At 36.5% G+C, this 15,793-nt stretch overlaps 2 protein-coding genes across 5 annotated transcripts in view; one reads left to right on the top strand and one right to left on the bottom strand.

Moving 5' to 3' along the window:
• Atg16 (Autophagy-related 16) overlaps positions 1-15,793 on the top strand; it is a 169,828-nt gene that overhangs the window by 14,216 nt on the left and 139,819 nt on the right. The window lies entirely within an intron of this gene.
• neo (neyo) overlaps positions 3,918-15,793 on the bottom strand; it is a 61,235-nt gene continuing 49,359 nt past the window's right edge. For all 3 annotated transcript variants that reach the window (XM_053750072.2, XM_053750074.2, XM_053750073.2), the window contains 9 exons: positions 13,969-14,364; positions 13,336-13,496; positions 11,402-11,603; positions 7,131-7,225; positions 6,691-6,932; positions 6,345-6,589; positions 6,016-6,265; positions 5,607-5,777; positions 3,918-5,304 (listed from right to left, as the gene is read on the bottom strand). In XM_053750072.2, coding sequence (XP_053606047.1) covers positions 4,804-5,304; positions 5,607-5,777; positions 6,016-6,265; positions 6,345-6,589; positions 6,691-6,932; positions 7,131-7,225; positions 11,402-11,603; positions 13,336-13,496; positions 13,969-14,357 — 2,256 coding nt within the window. In that variant the 5' untranslated portion in view covers positions 14,358-14,364 and the 3' untranslated portion in view covers positions 3,918-4,803. The remainder of the gene's footprint in view (positions 5,305-5,606; positions 5,778-6,015; positions 6,266-6,344; positions 6,590-6,690; positions 6,933-7,130; positions 7,226-11,401; positions 11,604-13,335; positions 13,497-13,968; positions 14,365-15,793) is intronic.

Here is a 15,793-nt window from a genome sequence, read left to right as displayed (position 1 = left end):
TTTCTTTAGCAGATAGAATAATATAACTGAGGAGTGATTATCTGTTACATCCGTATTTGAACGCGGCGTCGACGACTGAATAAATTTATATTAATTACTCAGATTTGCATACATGCCAATGACAAAAAACCGTGGAAATGTCGCTATTTCTCCAAACAATGCTATGAGAATCGTCGCAGTGGTGTGTGTTCTTCCAAATAAGATCCTCATTATCATTGTTTATTGTTAATTTTTTGGTCATTGAACTCAAAGTTTCCAACGTGACTCATTTATTGTAATACTTAAGCAGATTATTTACTTCTTGAGAACCAAAGCCGACACCAGCAATATTTTATTTCTGTCACTGCGATGGTATCTTTTGTTTAGTTCAATACGCAGACTCAGAAAAAGATATCATAAAAGGAACCGATACAAACTATCATACAGATATTTTCAATACTCCTTCAGGAATCAGGAACTACACTCATCTTTTCTTTTTATGGCTATCGCAGTACCTATATGACTTTTAAAATATTTCTGTTTAGAGACTTGCTTTTCTTGCAAACTTTCTTTGCGTATTTATTATATATTATTTTATTTATTTTATTATGTACCTTTCGCCGCAGTGGATTTTCTTTATTACTTGTCCGCGGAAACGTATTAAAATTCCGAGATAAAAAGTAACCTGTTTTAAATCAGGTTATAAACCATATGGCATGATTATGGCATAAATAACAATTACGTTCTTGTTTTAATTATGAATATGATAATATAGTGACCACTGGCTTGATTTTTCGCCGTGGTAATGAACCTATAAAATAATATTCCTCTAATACCACATTAAATAATTCAAGGTATCAATCGGAATGGCTACTGAATGTTTCCAATTACTGTGTGTATTTCGCGGTCTTCTGCTAATAAATAAAACATTACAACTCTATGTTTGTCCGTCTCTCAGTCGATTTTGTATTCGATTTATTTTTCCATGGTTTTGCTTCGCGCGTGTCCGATGTGTGGTCGTCGCGGAGTTTCCGCCTATTTCATGAATATTTTATGTTATTGTAAACGACTTCTTCTGCGACATTGTTGCATTTACAGCTTGTTTCGATTTTATGATCGATGAAAATTCCGACGCCTATTGCTATGCTCTTGCAATAAATTTAGTTTTCGGTATTTAGTTTTGTTACTTCAATTTGAAGTTGATGTAAGTCACGTTTTGTTATAGATATTGTTACTGCATTTACAAGCACATCACTGTATATTACTGCGTTTTTATTGTAATTTCTTATTTTTTTATATGTATACTATTATTAATATTTATATTTAACTTCTTTAAGTTCTCAGCCGAGGCTGGTATTTTAATGATAGACACAGGCCATGACCAAGTGGCTATCATTTTTAGAGTAGATTAAGGGGGTCAGTCCGTGTATCGTTGGTATTTCTGTTGTAGGTGTCAGTGTCTGTAGAGTCCATAAACTTCCTAACTATTCGACAGGTATTAAGGATTGCTGCTTTCTGCATATTAATAAATGATTTTTTATTACCATAACGATCATGTATAGGGAATGTGATGATTTTCTGTCAAAATTTTTATTAATTGTATTTATTGCCACATTTTAACCTTTGGCAGGTGGAACTTTTTAAACCTACCTTCTTCTTCTTTTTGCCTTAAAATGCATAGACATCATTCGTGCTATAAAATGTATTAATTTTATAGTTCGGGCGATCTCCGTCCAGGCTGTTTTGCCGCATGCCGTGATATTTGTCCAGGGGGTTTTTTATTTACTTCGGATGCCAAATGTGAAGCGGTGCCTTAATAATGTTGATTAATTCAATATAATTATTAAGTTTCCTGCCGACTGAAACTGCACTTTATTGAATTAAATTAAGAAATTAACACCTGACGCAATCTCGTGCCTCGGGACCCGGGATGTCTCTGATGATCTGTAGTTTTTTTGTTCAGTTTAATTTATACGTCCCAATGTGTGAATTTATATTCGAATGAATACTATACGATTAAATAAATATGATTGGATGAACTTTTCGACAGCGGCTTCCCCAGTGACATTGCGATTTCCCATGGGAGCATTAGGTACTTATATAGGAATGAATCTTGTGAAATCGTACTCCGTATTCCGAACTATGTGAATGCAAAAATTTTATAATATTGGTTAAGTATATAAAGCGTGAAGAGGTAACAAACAAATATACTTCGTATTATGATATATCTTTTTATAAGCAAATTAGCATTAGGATATCGTTCTGGCAATCAGAATAGATCTAAACAGGTATTTGATATGGACGTACGAATTGTTAAAATATATATTTTGCGGTCGACCGAATAGGCAATAAAATTAGGGTTGAATTATAAGTATTACTATAGGCATTCATATATTTCTTCTTTCGCAGATCGTACTTAGTTACGTACGTTAGCTTTAAATCCGGAGTTCCATGTTTAAATTGTAAATAGGGTACAGACAAGCCGGCCCAGATTTTCTTTATCTAACTAAACGTGAAATGTGGCCTATGTTAAGGTTTAACTATTTATTTTCCTACACTATTCGATAAAAAACAGCTGCTTGTTCAGATAGTTGTGTTAAATTAATTGTTTATTCGACAAGGCACATGTTAAATAGGAGACCATTGGAGACAGATCTTTGGTTGAGACAATAAATACTAATGACTGCACTTTACTGGACTGAACGGCACGTGTCTCATGACACAAAATAATGAAAATACAGAATAGTACAAGTTTCTATAGAGCCAATACGATAAATATCAGAAATTATGTCAATTTAATATCAGGTAGTATACAGGCAAAATAATACGTGGTTTCTTTGAATATTTAGCTTATATTTACCTAAATATAGTAACCCTTGGCATTTTTCATTTCATTTTTTTTTCGATTAGATTGCTGTATTGCTATATGTGGTTTAATGTCAATTAATTCTCAATTATAATTATATTAAGTCATCCTTTTTTATTGCATAAGTTTAGACAGGGTTATACTGTGGCTCTTTTTTATTAATAATTTGAACTATAACTAGCCTGATGGCTGGGATAACGATGGAGGGAATTTCAAACCTTAGCATTTCACAGTTCTCTTCTTTCTTTTATTTAATTTGTGGTCGTGTCGCGTGCTCTACGTCCTTACTTTTGATATAATCTGTGGCACGACTGCGACGAGGCGTGCCCCTTAACACGAGATTGTGCAAACTTCACCTCGAGATGCCATCTCATCGATCTACGCCACAGCGGGACTGATCAAATGTGATTCGAACTTTACTGTCAAAAAGTATGTTACTTTTTAGGTTAAACTATTTTGCGATTTGTGCAACACGGTCAGCAGTAGCGTAGAGATCTCCTTTGTTCTGTGTTGTTGTTTTCAGACGCTTAAATATTTATTAATCAGATTATTTTAATTCCTACTTGTGAAAGACCTATAATTATGAAATCCAAAAATGTTTCGTATCAATATTGAATTGGTCAATAATCCCAAAACATATACGTGTTTTTTTTAATCTCTATTAAATAATGGTTAATTACCCTATTCCTAGTTGGGAGAACCTGATGTTTTAAGATATGGGTTCTGCTTAGTTTAGTCACTAGTCTCTCGCAATTTTTATGTTGTGACACATAATTCATTGATAAAATACGAGTTTCCATTTTCCAAGTTCTTAAAAATTTTTTTTCTTAAAAACCTTGATATTCTTAATTCTGCTTAACATTTCTGCATAAATGTGTGAAATGTATGTATGTCGCCTGATAGTATACTTATTCCATAAAATTATACATATTTAACAAAAAGTCGGAGCACTTTAAAATTCAATTCAATTGAGCACTTCAATTCACTTCATCTGAAAATTAGTCAGACGTATTCTTGTGTGTCAGTTATTATCTACTTAACGTAGGGATTTCACTTAAATAAAACAAAGAAATATATTTTGTGATTTATTTTAGGTATTGACAATTTGGACGGATGAATCAGGAATAAATGATTACAGGGTTTTATTAAAATAACATCTAGATTTTAAGGCACTAGGTGTATGTATATTAAAATACTTTCAGTTTTCACTGCGGAGACATAGCACATTCTTAAGTCTTTTTTATACGCTACTATTTGTTTAGGTATTTCATTTATATTAGGAATTTATTAAATAGATATTATTCAATGCTCAATTATAAATTATGTAAAAAGAATCTATTCTAAATTAAATAAGTTACGATGTCGGGACGGCCGTCAATCCATCGTCTCTTGACTTAGGTCGCACGTTCGGTTATCTACTTACAAGGTACTGAAATGTTACTTTTTACTTATCACTATAATTAAAATCAGGCTTATGCTACTTTTAAAAACAAATATGGTACAATACGTTCTCGGACTTCCGCGGAAGGATTTCCGAGCGTAAAGTTAAACGAATGAGCGACATGATCTTGATAACGACACACGGCCACGGTCCCGCCGACAACTCTAGAGATGGGGACAAGCGAACGTTCTCTAACAAAACAACATTCATTCCACGGACTATCACACTGGGCTCCAAGTCGCCTCTCACATCCATCAACAGACACTCACGCTCTTCTGGTCGTCCCCGCCTCCGAGGTGTGGGCTCCCAAAATCCTCGCCCGTACGTAGCGAAAGACTCTGGAGCCTTCGGACACTACCATTAAATAACCGCTATCGCTGTCCTACGCTTCGTGAAAGGTGGACGTGTCACTCTGGCAAAACGTCGGCCTTACGAGCCGGGACTCGACGGGGGTTTTTAAACTAACGAAATAAACTATTATTGCGGACGCTTAACGCAGCGATATACCTGCAATTACTCAGAAGTGCCTCTGGTGTGCACGCGAGAAACTGGCATCGTAGACTTTGCAAAGGGCAGAGGGGGCGTTAGGTCCGGGAAGAAGTTCTGCGGCTTTAGAAGCCGCACGGCGGCGCTGCCAACTGCAAGTCCAAGCTGCTAGTACGACTAGTTGGGCTGCTAAGAAAACAGCTGCTGCGAGCATAGCTCCCGCTGCGTTCACACAGGTAACATCTGTTTCTCTGATGTACACGGAGTCTTCAGTTACATTCTTGGCACGTTGTTTATCGAATCCGAACTTGTCAGTGATTTGGATTGTTTGCACTAAAAGCATGTCATCAGTGGGCGCAGTAGGAGTAGAGCGCCTCTTCCTGCGACCGTAGGACATGACAGAGCGGAGTTCATTCGGGCCACCATCACATTGTACTGGCTCGCAACTTGGCATACAGGGGCTGACCAGGGCACGGAATTGTACAACTTCTGATGAGGGAAACTTGAAAGCGTCGAAGTGTGACAACAGCATCTGTAAACACATTACGAAGGTTACATCAGGTTACGATAAATTATCGGTTTATTATATTACGGTTTGTTATAGACTTAGCTTATAAACATAATGAGGCTATAATAAGCACGGGTATGAGATGCTCTTTGATGTCATCAATTTAATATTTATCGTAAAATCAATATAGTATCAGATGTAACAGTATTTAGATACTTTTAATAAATAAATATATTTTACCCAAGTAATTATCTGGATTACAAATAGGGTGTGGGTGAACATTATAATGTGGTGGCATTATAACATTCGATGTTAAGTGAACCTACCTTTCCATTTGGCGCCGATTTTAATACTGGTCCCATAATGAAGTCGTCTGTCGGACAACCGTCACTGTCGATTAGTACAATTTCACTTGAGTCTACTCCATCCATAGCAACGAGCTCCCGCACGAAGATTTCGAAAGGTGAATTCTGGTCGATGATCTCGAAACGAAGGGCCTGTAATAAATTAATCAACAAATTCAATAATATTTTTTATCTATTCTATTACTATTAACACTTACTACATTACATACTATTCTTATCTAAAATAAGACACAAAGACACTTTGGGACACTGAAATTAGAAGGAAACTTGAATAAAGAAAAGACAGAAGAAAATTGGTAAAAGGGCTGCGTTAATAGTTCATATTAGTGATAGAATTATAATCACATAAAATGGTAAAAATAATATTTACCAAAGGATCCCCGACTTCAGCTGAAGTGATAGTGTCGTCTCCACTTCTGTCTGTAACCCGCATGGCAACGTTTGGTGAATCCACAGTCACTTCCTCTGTCAGTCCCGTTTTTATGTCACCGCGAATACCCAAGTCGACTTCGTTGGCAACCGTCTTGTTTGTCAGATCATATTGACATGTAACTGCTAAACCAAGATCGGAAGATGTCACAATGGTGTCATGATGTTGAATAACGACGTCATTGAGGTATCTAAAACATAATAATTTTGCGTTAATCATCCGGTATTATATCTATAAATTCTGCATTTCCCTGAGAGCAGAGATCTTACCTGCCAAGTCCATTTTGCTTCACATTACATTCGATGTTATTGTATCCCATAGGAAGCTCAAATTCAAGACTCTGTTTGACGTCGACAACACAAGAATTGGGACTGCCCTTAGCGTAGATCTTGCCGTCGAACAACTTTGATGTTTGAATTCTGGCAACCATGTCACCAGCACGGCAGTCAATGGAGACGTTGTAACATGAAGACAGTTCAAACGTAGCTGCTTCTGGTACTTCTAGGTATGGATCCTGAAAAATAACGTTTAATATTGGACTTACACTTTTCCCAAATTATAAATTTGTAAACTTCAAGGGGTTGTATATTAATAGACAATGTTTCATGAATATACCTGGATATCTGCAAGAGTGGCGCGGGAATGATGAGATAGACGACACACATGGTCTCCTGTATCTCCATGATCGTAAGAGTGGCAACGGAAAGGAGAATTTAGGCATAACTCTCTACATTCTTCGACTGTCTGTACATCTTGATATACAGAGTCGACTGTCTTAAGAATTCTGCCGTTCATCTTTTTGAATTCGCATAATTTGGTTGGCTCCTCTACACAATTGTTTTCCAGGTAGTCAGTATCTAAAAAAACAAAATTATTTAAAGTTACTTAACCTGTACTTTTTTTTGTAAGTTGTAGATTCTTTCATATCCTAAAACTTATAATTATCATTTTTCATTGTTCATCTAGGTTTTTCATTTCAACCTATTTCTTGAAATTCCAGTGTACAAATGTTACATTGTAAGTTTTATGATTTATAACAAAATAACAGGTCGTACCCTCGTTCGGTTGGAAAGAGTTGGTTCCCGCCAATGTAATACGGTCCATGTTCGACAGCACACACTCCCCAGTCTTATTATTGTAGTTCGCCGATCTGCAACAAGGTTACACGCAGTTTAGCTTCAGCTAACTTTTTCTTACCCTCACATTGTGTAAATTTTCCCAAGGAATTAACCACTTTTTTACTATTTTCTCTACATGTTTGTATACTCGTTGTATAGAAGGTCAATATTATAATGAACTGCTGTTAGCATTTGCTAATTTATTATAGTAATTAAATCTAAACAGGGTTAAAATTATTATTTGAACTTAACAGGTTTAGAGATTCTGTTACTCAGCTTTACCTATTTCGAGACAGGTTTAATAAACTTTTGATTACAATTTCACGTCTGTCGCTGTGTTTTTTTATAGAATATACTACTTGTCAGTTGTGACTGTCATACTTATATATTAACTTGTTATTCCGGCAGCTTGTTAAAATACTCTTTTAAACGCTCAAATTGTATATGTTAATGTATATTTTTTATCTTGCATATTTAGGTATACGAAGAATATAATTTAGGAACTCAATGATTTAATTTCGCATCAAAGACCAAGACTAACCAAACCAAGATAGAGAATATTTGAATCTCAATGTGACGTTTATCAAACTACATCGCTTAATTTCTCCATTACGTCTATTCTCGTTACAGTACACTTGTATCAACTCGATTTCATTTGTGAGACTGGTTTCTACTCGGATGCATTCTTCAAAATGTTCCCTTTCCTGTACTGGCCTTTTGAATTTTGTATGTATTATACTTTCATATTTTGTGGCCATTTACATAAATATCGTATTATCTGTTTGATCTGCATTACTATTTTCTCTGAAGATACAATCGATATTGATCGTGACCCACGGCTAACCTGCGGGAACGCATTTCTGTAAGATATCCGAGCATTTTATTGGTACTTGATCTTAATTAGACTTGCGTATCAGATATTTTCCTTTGTATTTATGTCATTTCTTGTCAGATATTGTATCGAAGTACCACATTTCATCAGATGTGTCATTATTTTATGTAATCTTCTCATGGGTATAGCGGCTCTATGAGTGTTACGAGAAAACATTAATTTAAAGTAGCTCCTAACATTATGATTGCGAGTGTCCCGCTAGCAGTAGCCGTTGTGTTCATTAAAGTCTGCAAGGCCGTCCCGGCGTCGTCGTCTTCATCGCACAATAATTACATCCAACCAACTGCAATTTAATTCAATGTTCCTCATGGAAGCGCAACAAAAAAGTTATTTACAAACCATCATCTCCATAATAAGAAACTATCTTTTGAAACGTCACTTGTATTTGTTTCACTCACTATCTACTTGGTAAATTAATTTGTTCATATCACGCTGTTATATCGTGCCTACACTATAGCGATGCGGCTCCTTTGGTGGTCCAGACTTGTGAGCAAAGAATGGGCCATTTGTATTGACTGTAATTTCTAATACTTGTAATTTAAACCCTTAGATCTACCGACACGCCCTCAGGCGCATCTAAATACGTACAGAGCTGATTCCTCCTATAAATAGTATCTTTGCTATCGAGATCCTGTTAATTAAATGAAAATTTATTTGCTGCTTTCGGATTTAATGATCATAAGCTCTCGGAATTGAAGTTATTTTAAGCGAACAAATATTATATGGTTAATCGGTTATTGTATCATGGAAGTAGGAAGTGATAGGGCAGCTCGCTCCCACACCAGTGTGGCGGCGCAGGCTGCCAGGTCTCGCTGAATATTTGCCAAACGTCGTGACTGTCGACGATCGCGATGCGCGCCTCCTGGGGTGTGCCCGAGCTCTTTGCCGCCTCAATGGAGATACGACGATTTGTACCCAACGGTACACGTGTCCGACAAGTCCCGACCACTAAAATTCGCGCAATTCGTTCTCAACCCGATTTCTCGATACTTGTACAAACGGTGAGAGGTCACGGTGTTCCGAGGACACACCTGATTTAAATTGTTCTCTCTATCGTAAAACAGAAACTGGTCCCTAAGTAGTCGACGATGAAATCTTTTGCGGCTTTCACGGGATTAACGGGAAACAAGAAGTTTATAGTAATACTTTCAACAATAAAGTTTCATCGTAAATTGTAGAAAATATGTTTTCAGCATGTTGTTAACTTCAAGATTATTATAGCATCCTGGAAAGTAGTACATTTATTAATATCCCCAGTATAAGAGTAAAGTACTCTCTAAGATCTGATACTCGGATAATAACATGCCGTAAATTAGCTAAAGCAACTATTGAGTTATCAAAAATTTTAAGATAAGAGGACGTCTTGGCTTTTACAAGCTGTAATAGATTGAAAAGAAAATTAAAATGCAGCAGAATACAAAATAATATAACAAACAGAATCAGCACTTGTCCATCAGTGCCATTAGACTAGTCGTCAATAAACCAATCATGGAAAATAATCACGTATGTAATCAAATTCACAATACTCTACATACCGTTTCTCTGCACGGTCATGACCTAAACATGCCAAGAGAAATACGTGTACCGAATGTGAGCGTCAGAGTCGGTACACTATTTATGTTAATGATATCAAAAACCGTACAAGGAAATAAACACAATAGGACAGTCGTGTCTTGCTACATTAGACGCCTGAGACGCGGACCATGCAATTGGCCTCCCTGTTTTGTATATAATGCTCGTTTGTAGAATTCAAAAACGGAACGGTTACCAGGAAGAGACCGTGACTTATCTACAGCAATGATGTACTACAAGACAGACCATTTAAGGCAACCTTGTGAAAGCTGATTGACTTCGATATAGAGCTCATTAATAAATTAGTCCATACGACGTGCACGGTTAATAAATGCAATCTAACTGTTAAAGGTTCAGACATGGAATTGATGAACATTTTAATAACAATCGTGGAGCAATAAATTTTGTTATTTTATGCGATAGTGAGTCAGTCAGATCTAACAGAATGAAATTGAGATGTGACGTGACACACCATGTCTATCTAGTTAGTGCCATTGTATTGGTTGTCAAGAGTTGTTCCCAGTAACATTTATTTGTGATTCTATACTCACTCCAGAGGAAAATTCTCCTGTTCATTACGAGACTTAACTTTATGGTAATTGTCGATAATGCCCCGGCGTTTTATATCCAACATTCCATTTTAATCAAAGTCTATTGAACTAGTCTTTGTGAATTAATTGCGCGAAGACACCACAATGATACTTATGGACTTTTAATTAACCAGTGGTTACTTGTATTGTAATTGGTCTTTTCTGATCTAAACTTGCGTTATTTATATAGGTTTACGTGGAAACGCTCATTCCAAGTAAATAAATTGTGATAAAAGCAGTAATTAAAATTACTGGAGGCATACTCCTATCGGATGTTGAAATTTCCTTCTGTATCACTTCATTTTACTTCTTATTTTGTGTTACCCTACTCAAGAAATTTTTATGTTTTGTTTGGGATCGTAGTTTCTTTCTGTATTCCATATATCGTTTATGCGAACTTCCAAAGTGTGAATAGAAAAATCATTCGTACAATATGCGAATCTCTAACATTAATATTCATTTCAATGCTTATTCGTACTAATAGGTGCTGTTTTAAATGGCTGGGATAGCGCAGGTCGTGTCGTGCGCAGAGAACTCGCGGGTCATTCATGGCTCACTCCGCCCATAGAAAGCTCTACTTTGATTCTTCGTAATGTCTTTATTTATCATTCTGTACCATGTTCACGATGACCGTAGATGAGAGTCCGGAAATCCAAACAGGTTCTCGATGAGCCCGGCTTTATAATACAAAATGTAAATCAAGTTAAACAATGTTAGCAAGACTTTAAAATTTCCATGCAACTACCAATAATACAATGTTCTGCCACAGAAGAGCTATGGAGTGGTTTCACCGGTTCCACGCATGTTGAATTGAATTGACATAACTTATAAACTTGAAATATATAAATCTTACTTCAGCCACACACGCTGTATTTATAGGAAATAGATGGACGCACCATTATTTAACCAATAAATTTTACCACTACAGTCAGAAAAATTTACTATGTCCAGGCCTCAAAATTCCTTTCTAGTGTGGTTTCTAAATGCATAAATTTTTCATTATATAACAACGAATCCGCTTTTTGCTGCTATCGGAAAGTTTAAATTACTTTTTACAATATTAAACTGAATAATATATTGAATATTGCATTTTGGTACATGACTTGTGAAATTATGCATTGTTTAAAAATCGCCTGATATGAAAAGTAACCAACCTGCACACAAACTCGTTCTCGCCAAGACAGAGATCAAGGCACATCTGCCTGGAGCCGACGGTATGCGTCCTCTTACCGCGCCCCTTGAGGTGGTAGCCGCGAACGCGGTCGAAGCACCAAGCGCGCTCACACGGTCGCACGCCAAGGCAGGACTTCTGAGCGTAAATTGTGAATACCGGGAATTGAGACTTTGTCAGCGCACCTGCAAATAATTGTACATTTTTATTGTGGTTATTATCTCAACCACTTCGCTCGTGTCCACACACAGTATCCACATAATTAGGCATTTCTTATACTACACGCTTGATAGATTAATAATGTAGTATTCACTTCAATGTTGCACATTTTATTCTGTCTTTCTGTTTGACTTTATTACTTTACATTTTGTTATCGTCTATCCTACTTACTGACTAGTTTTCATTCTGGAACCTGTACGAAAATTCTTAGATTTTAAATTTATCTTGGGCGAAAAATTTTATTAAGTCATTATTTCCATTAAAGTTTTCTGATGTGATCCTGGGTTAAGTATATTAAACACGCATGTTATCATTAAATTCTTCACGCCCAAGCTGTGGGAAGAAAGGCGTTGGAGCTTGGCGAATTCGAAAGTCTACGTACAGACTCGCGTTGTGATGAGCGGCTCTGTAATCGGTTCCCGACTAGATTCCTCGAATTAAAAGATTAGCGTGCTCTTCAACACGCCTTAATTTAATGCCCCCATTAATATGCTTGTCTTCACCCTCAACTATCTACGCATTGTAATCGACATCCGCGCAGGAATGCTGTGGAATATTTCAATCGTGAACGATTATGTATTTTATTGTTTTGATGAAGCTAAATTTGCTTTTGAAGAGGTCATTAGCTAAATGTTGTTGCAGATTCCAGTAATGCGAATGTGGTCAGAAATACCTGCTGTGGTCGATGATTTTTTATTTAAGCGGGGATGTTTTTGTGACCATTATAATTAGCAAATTCTTGGTTTGTAAGTTCATTACTCTCCGTTTTCATTTTATGTGTTAATCGTTTTTGATAGAAAAGAGGTAAAACATGACGAATAACAAACTTCATCGCTGATTTAAAAATAGAAGTATAATACCTCTATAATAGTCGGCTACTATTGAATTCTATAAAAAAAGTTTAAGCATTCGTGTTTAAAATCCGGTTTTCCATTGTGAGAATTCTCAACTCATTCTTCATAATTTGAATAAAATAAACACACAGTTTGGAGGTCAAGGCGCATCCCATTGACTCGCGTGTATAAAGCGTGGTTTAATTTTCCTTTTCGCGGCGAGAGTATTTTTTCCCAATAAGGTGATGAGCAAGTCATTATTCCGTTATTGGCATTCAAATGATGTGCTGAAGCAAAAAATTAGAACGCATCGCGTGTTTGAGAGCTCACACTGTATAATATCGAACAAACGAGAGTATTGGCGCCATTATTGTGCCACCTGCTAGGTCTGTCCCGGTTATCGCTTACACTAACACCGAACAGATTGTGCCGTTATTGATGCTTTTTATTGACTTATTTATTAGTTAATTAATGAATTTAGCACGCGTACATTCTAATATATCTCGTTTATTACTGAAGATGAATACCGCAATTGCTATTCATATAGTTTTTGCATCATTTTTTGAAAGATTTATCTGCGGCTTTTGATAAAAAACATATTGAAAGATTATTAATTTAATGGCCCCATTATAAGATACAGTGTTATGCCTTATGTGTATAAATTACATTCAAATATTTTTAAGAACAAAAATTTTAGTCAGTAAACTCTACGTTGAATTTGTATGCAAATGAAAAGTAGTCATTAATCGAGTCATCATAATATTCTGATTTTCTCGCCTATAATAAATTTTATAGGCCGGTTTGTTTCCAACTTGATGATGACACCTGAATGAATGACGTGAATTTGAAACAAAACATGACTCACCGGGTAATTGGTCCGCGTCAGAGCTGAAGAGCACGCACAGGCCGGTCTCGTAGTTGACTGCTCGGCAGGTGTCGTTGGCCTGACACTGCTCCAGGCAGTCGGTCAACATGAGAGTGCCGGGGATGTCGTCTAGTATGTGAGACGGCGCCGAGAACACGTACCTGCGCATATCACATCAACGTTTAACGCACGAGTCTATTGCAGGTGCATTGCATCTGTGTAATAATCTTGTGCATTGTGAGGTCTTTTTAAACGATTAAGGCCTAATATATTTATCGGTTTAGATGTATGAGGTATCTGTTTAATACTCACTTCATTAATTTTGAGATAGCTGTCGTAATTTTTCATTTTCCTATCTATTACTGCTAAGTATTTTATCATGCTAAATAAACGTCCAGCCAGACAAAGTAAATGAAATATGGAATGGAATGAAAGCCAGCGTAATTATGTTTTACTATGTATTCCTAATGATAGAAGTGAACTACAACTGAATCTTGATGGAATTTCTCCGTAACTATGTTGATTCTGTTCAGTTATGTATCGGACCAATTAGCGGCTTGCCTTTAATAATCACCGTCGCTAATAAGTTGATTATCGCAAACAAGAATTGAATGAAGGATATCTTTAACTTACCCAGTCACAAGTTCAAATCCTATCATTTCTGGGTCGCACTCTTCCAATGAGTTGGCTGGTGCTGACGGCGCTGATATGCCACTGGGCGCTGAAGGAGGCACACCCCCTGAAGCTGTTTCAGGGACGGTAGATGAAGGTTCCACAGGATCTTCAGGCATAATTTTAGGCGGCGGCGACGGTGGTGCCCCTGGGTTTTTATATTCTTGTGGCGCGGCCACCACTACTGGTTCTGGAGTTCCAGATTCCACGGCTAGATTGTCTTGCGCGGGCGCTTCAGCCGCTGATCTTAGCGTACCCTCGAACTTTTTTGCCGCCTCGGCGACGTACGCCACTAATACTAAACAGATTATAAGCCGCATTGTACTTCTGCCGAGAGGCCGTGGCAACATTCGTTATCTGCAACAAAAGAAAAATGTTTATTAAAAAGCTTTACAACACTTTAATTAATACGTCTACCGTAATTGCATGGGAAGCTTTGAAATTATCGTGTGTAAAAGCACTCAAGTTTATGCACGCAAACTTCATGAAAGATAGAGTAAAATCGATCAATATCTTACGGCCATATCAAGCATCGTTTGCCGCAAATCACGATGAGATGTGTTGCATTGATAGGTTCTCGTATAACAATTTGTGGCCTCACTGCGACAAGTGAATCAGTGTCTTCGGCCACATTCAAACAGAGCTAACGATAACATATTGCTATTACAACTGTGTTGGATTTTATCTTTATTTCATTGCTCTAATGACCGGTACCTACTATTTGTCTATAGAGTGTTTTAGTGACTAACGGATCTTTGGTAGAACAGATTAAATAGGTAGGATTTTGAGAAATGGTCGAATATACGATTGTTTCCGCATTCGCGCCATTATTACAAGACATGTGAATGCGAGAAAGGTGAAACAATTATGATTGCTATCTTAGGGCATTAACTGAATAATTACCGTCTATTTGTAGTTAACGTGTAATATTTGACACGTAATTCGCTAATAGAACTCTATTCCGCTGCGGTTATGACATAATTACAGTTCATGAAAATTCACGGTACTTAAGGCGTGAGAAAAATCTAAAACGTGCATTCACAACAGCTTCAAAAACTTCTGTTTAAAATGTTACCTTAAAAAATTTTTTTAGTTCAAAATAGTTTTCAAATTGCAGAGACCACCAATGACGACTTGTAAGAGATTTACATTTGTTGTTCGCGGTAAATATTCACATAACATATACAAAATTAATATGGCCAAAAAACTTGTAAGTTTCGTAACTAAGTAGTTTTTTCATCGATATTGATAACAATATGCGAACTGATAGCCAGTCGCATTACGTTACGCTCACGTTCCACGTACAATGCTCGTAACGGTCTGTCTCGTCTCCTCCACTTCGTGGTCAACGGTACTACTTATTCCGATTTTATTGTAAAATGTATTTATTCGCTACGCCCGACGCCGAATAACAAATTATAAATTGTTACCGCTGAACGACATCCAGTCGACAATTATTATATTTTTTGCTGGCTTTGTAGTATAACGATATCATTATATTGTATGTCGAATGCTTTATTGAAAGAGCTTCTTGTTAACAGTAGAGTAGCAATAGCAGACCTATAATTGTCTACAGGAAAATATACTAACTCGTGATTTGCTATTATAAGCTTCTAAGATAAGAAAATACATTCATTGTAATACATTGTGATAGAAATCTATATTCAACAACCTCATGAAGCAATTTTCATAAACATAAAATACCAAAGCAATGCATGTAAATATTCAATCTAGAAATGTTACGCCTCTATTTCATGTTTATTGTTGATTAAATTTGCCTTAGATA

The sequence above is a fragment of the Plodia interpunctella genome, chromosome 9 (assembly GCF_027563975.2).
Source record: "Plodia interpunctella isolate USDA-ARS_2022_Savannah chromosome 9, ilPloInte3.2, whole genome shotgun sequence".
Classification (NCBI taxonomy): Eukaryota; Metazoa; Arthropoda; class Insecta; order Lepidoptera; family Pyralidae; genus Plodia; species Plodia interpunctella.
The sequence above is the reverse complement of the archived record's forward strand: the minus strand, read 5'-3'. Positions and strand labels throughout refer to the sequence as shown.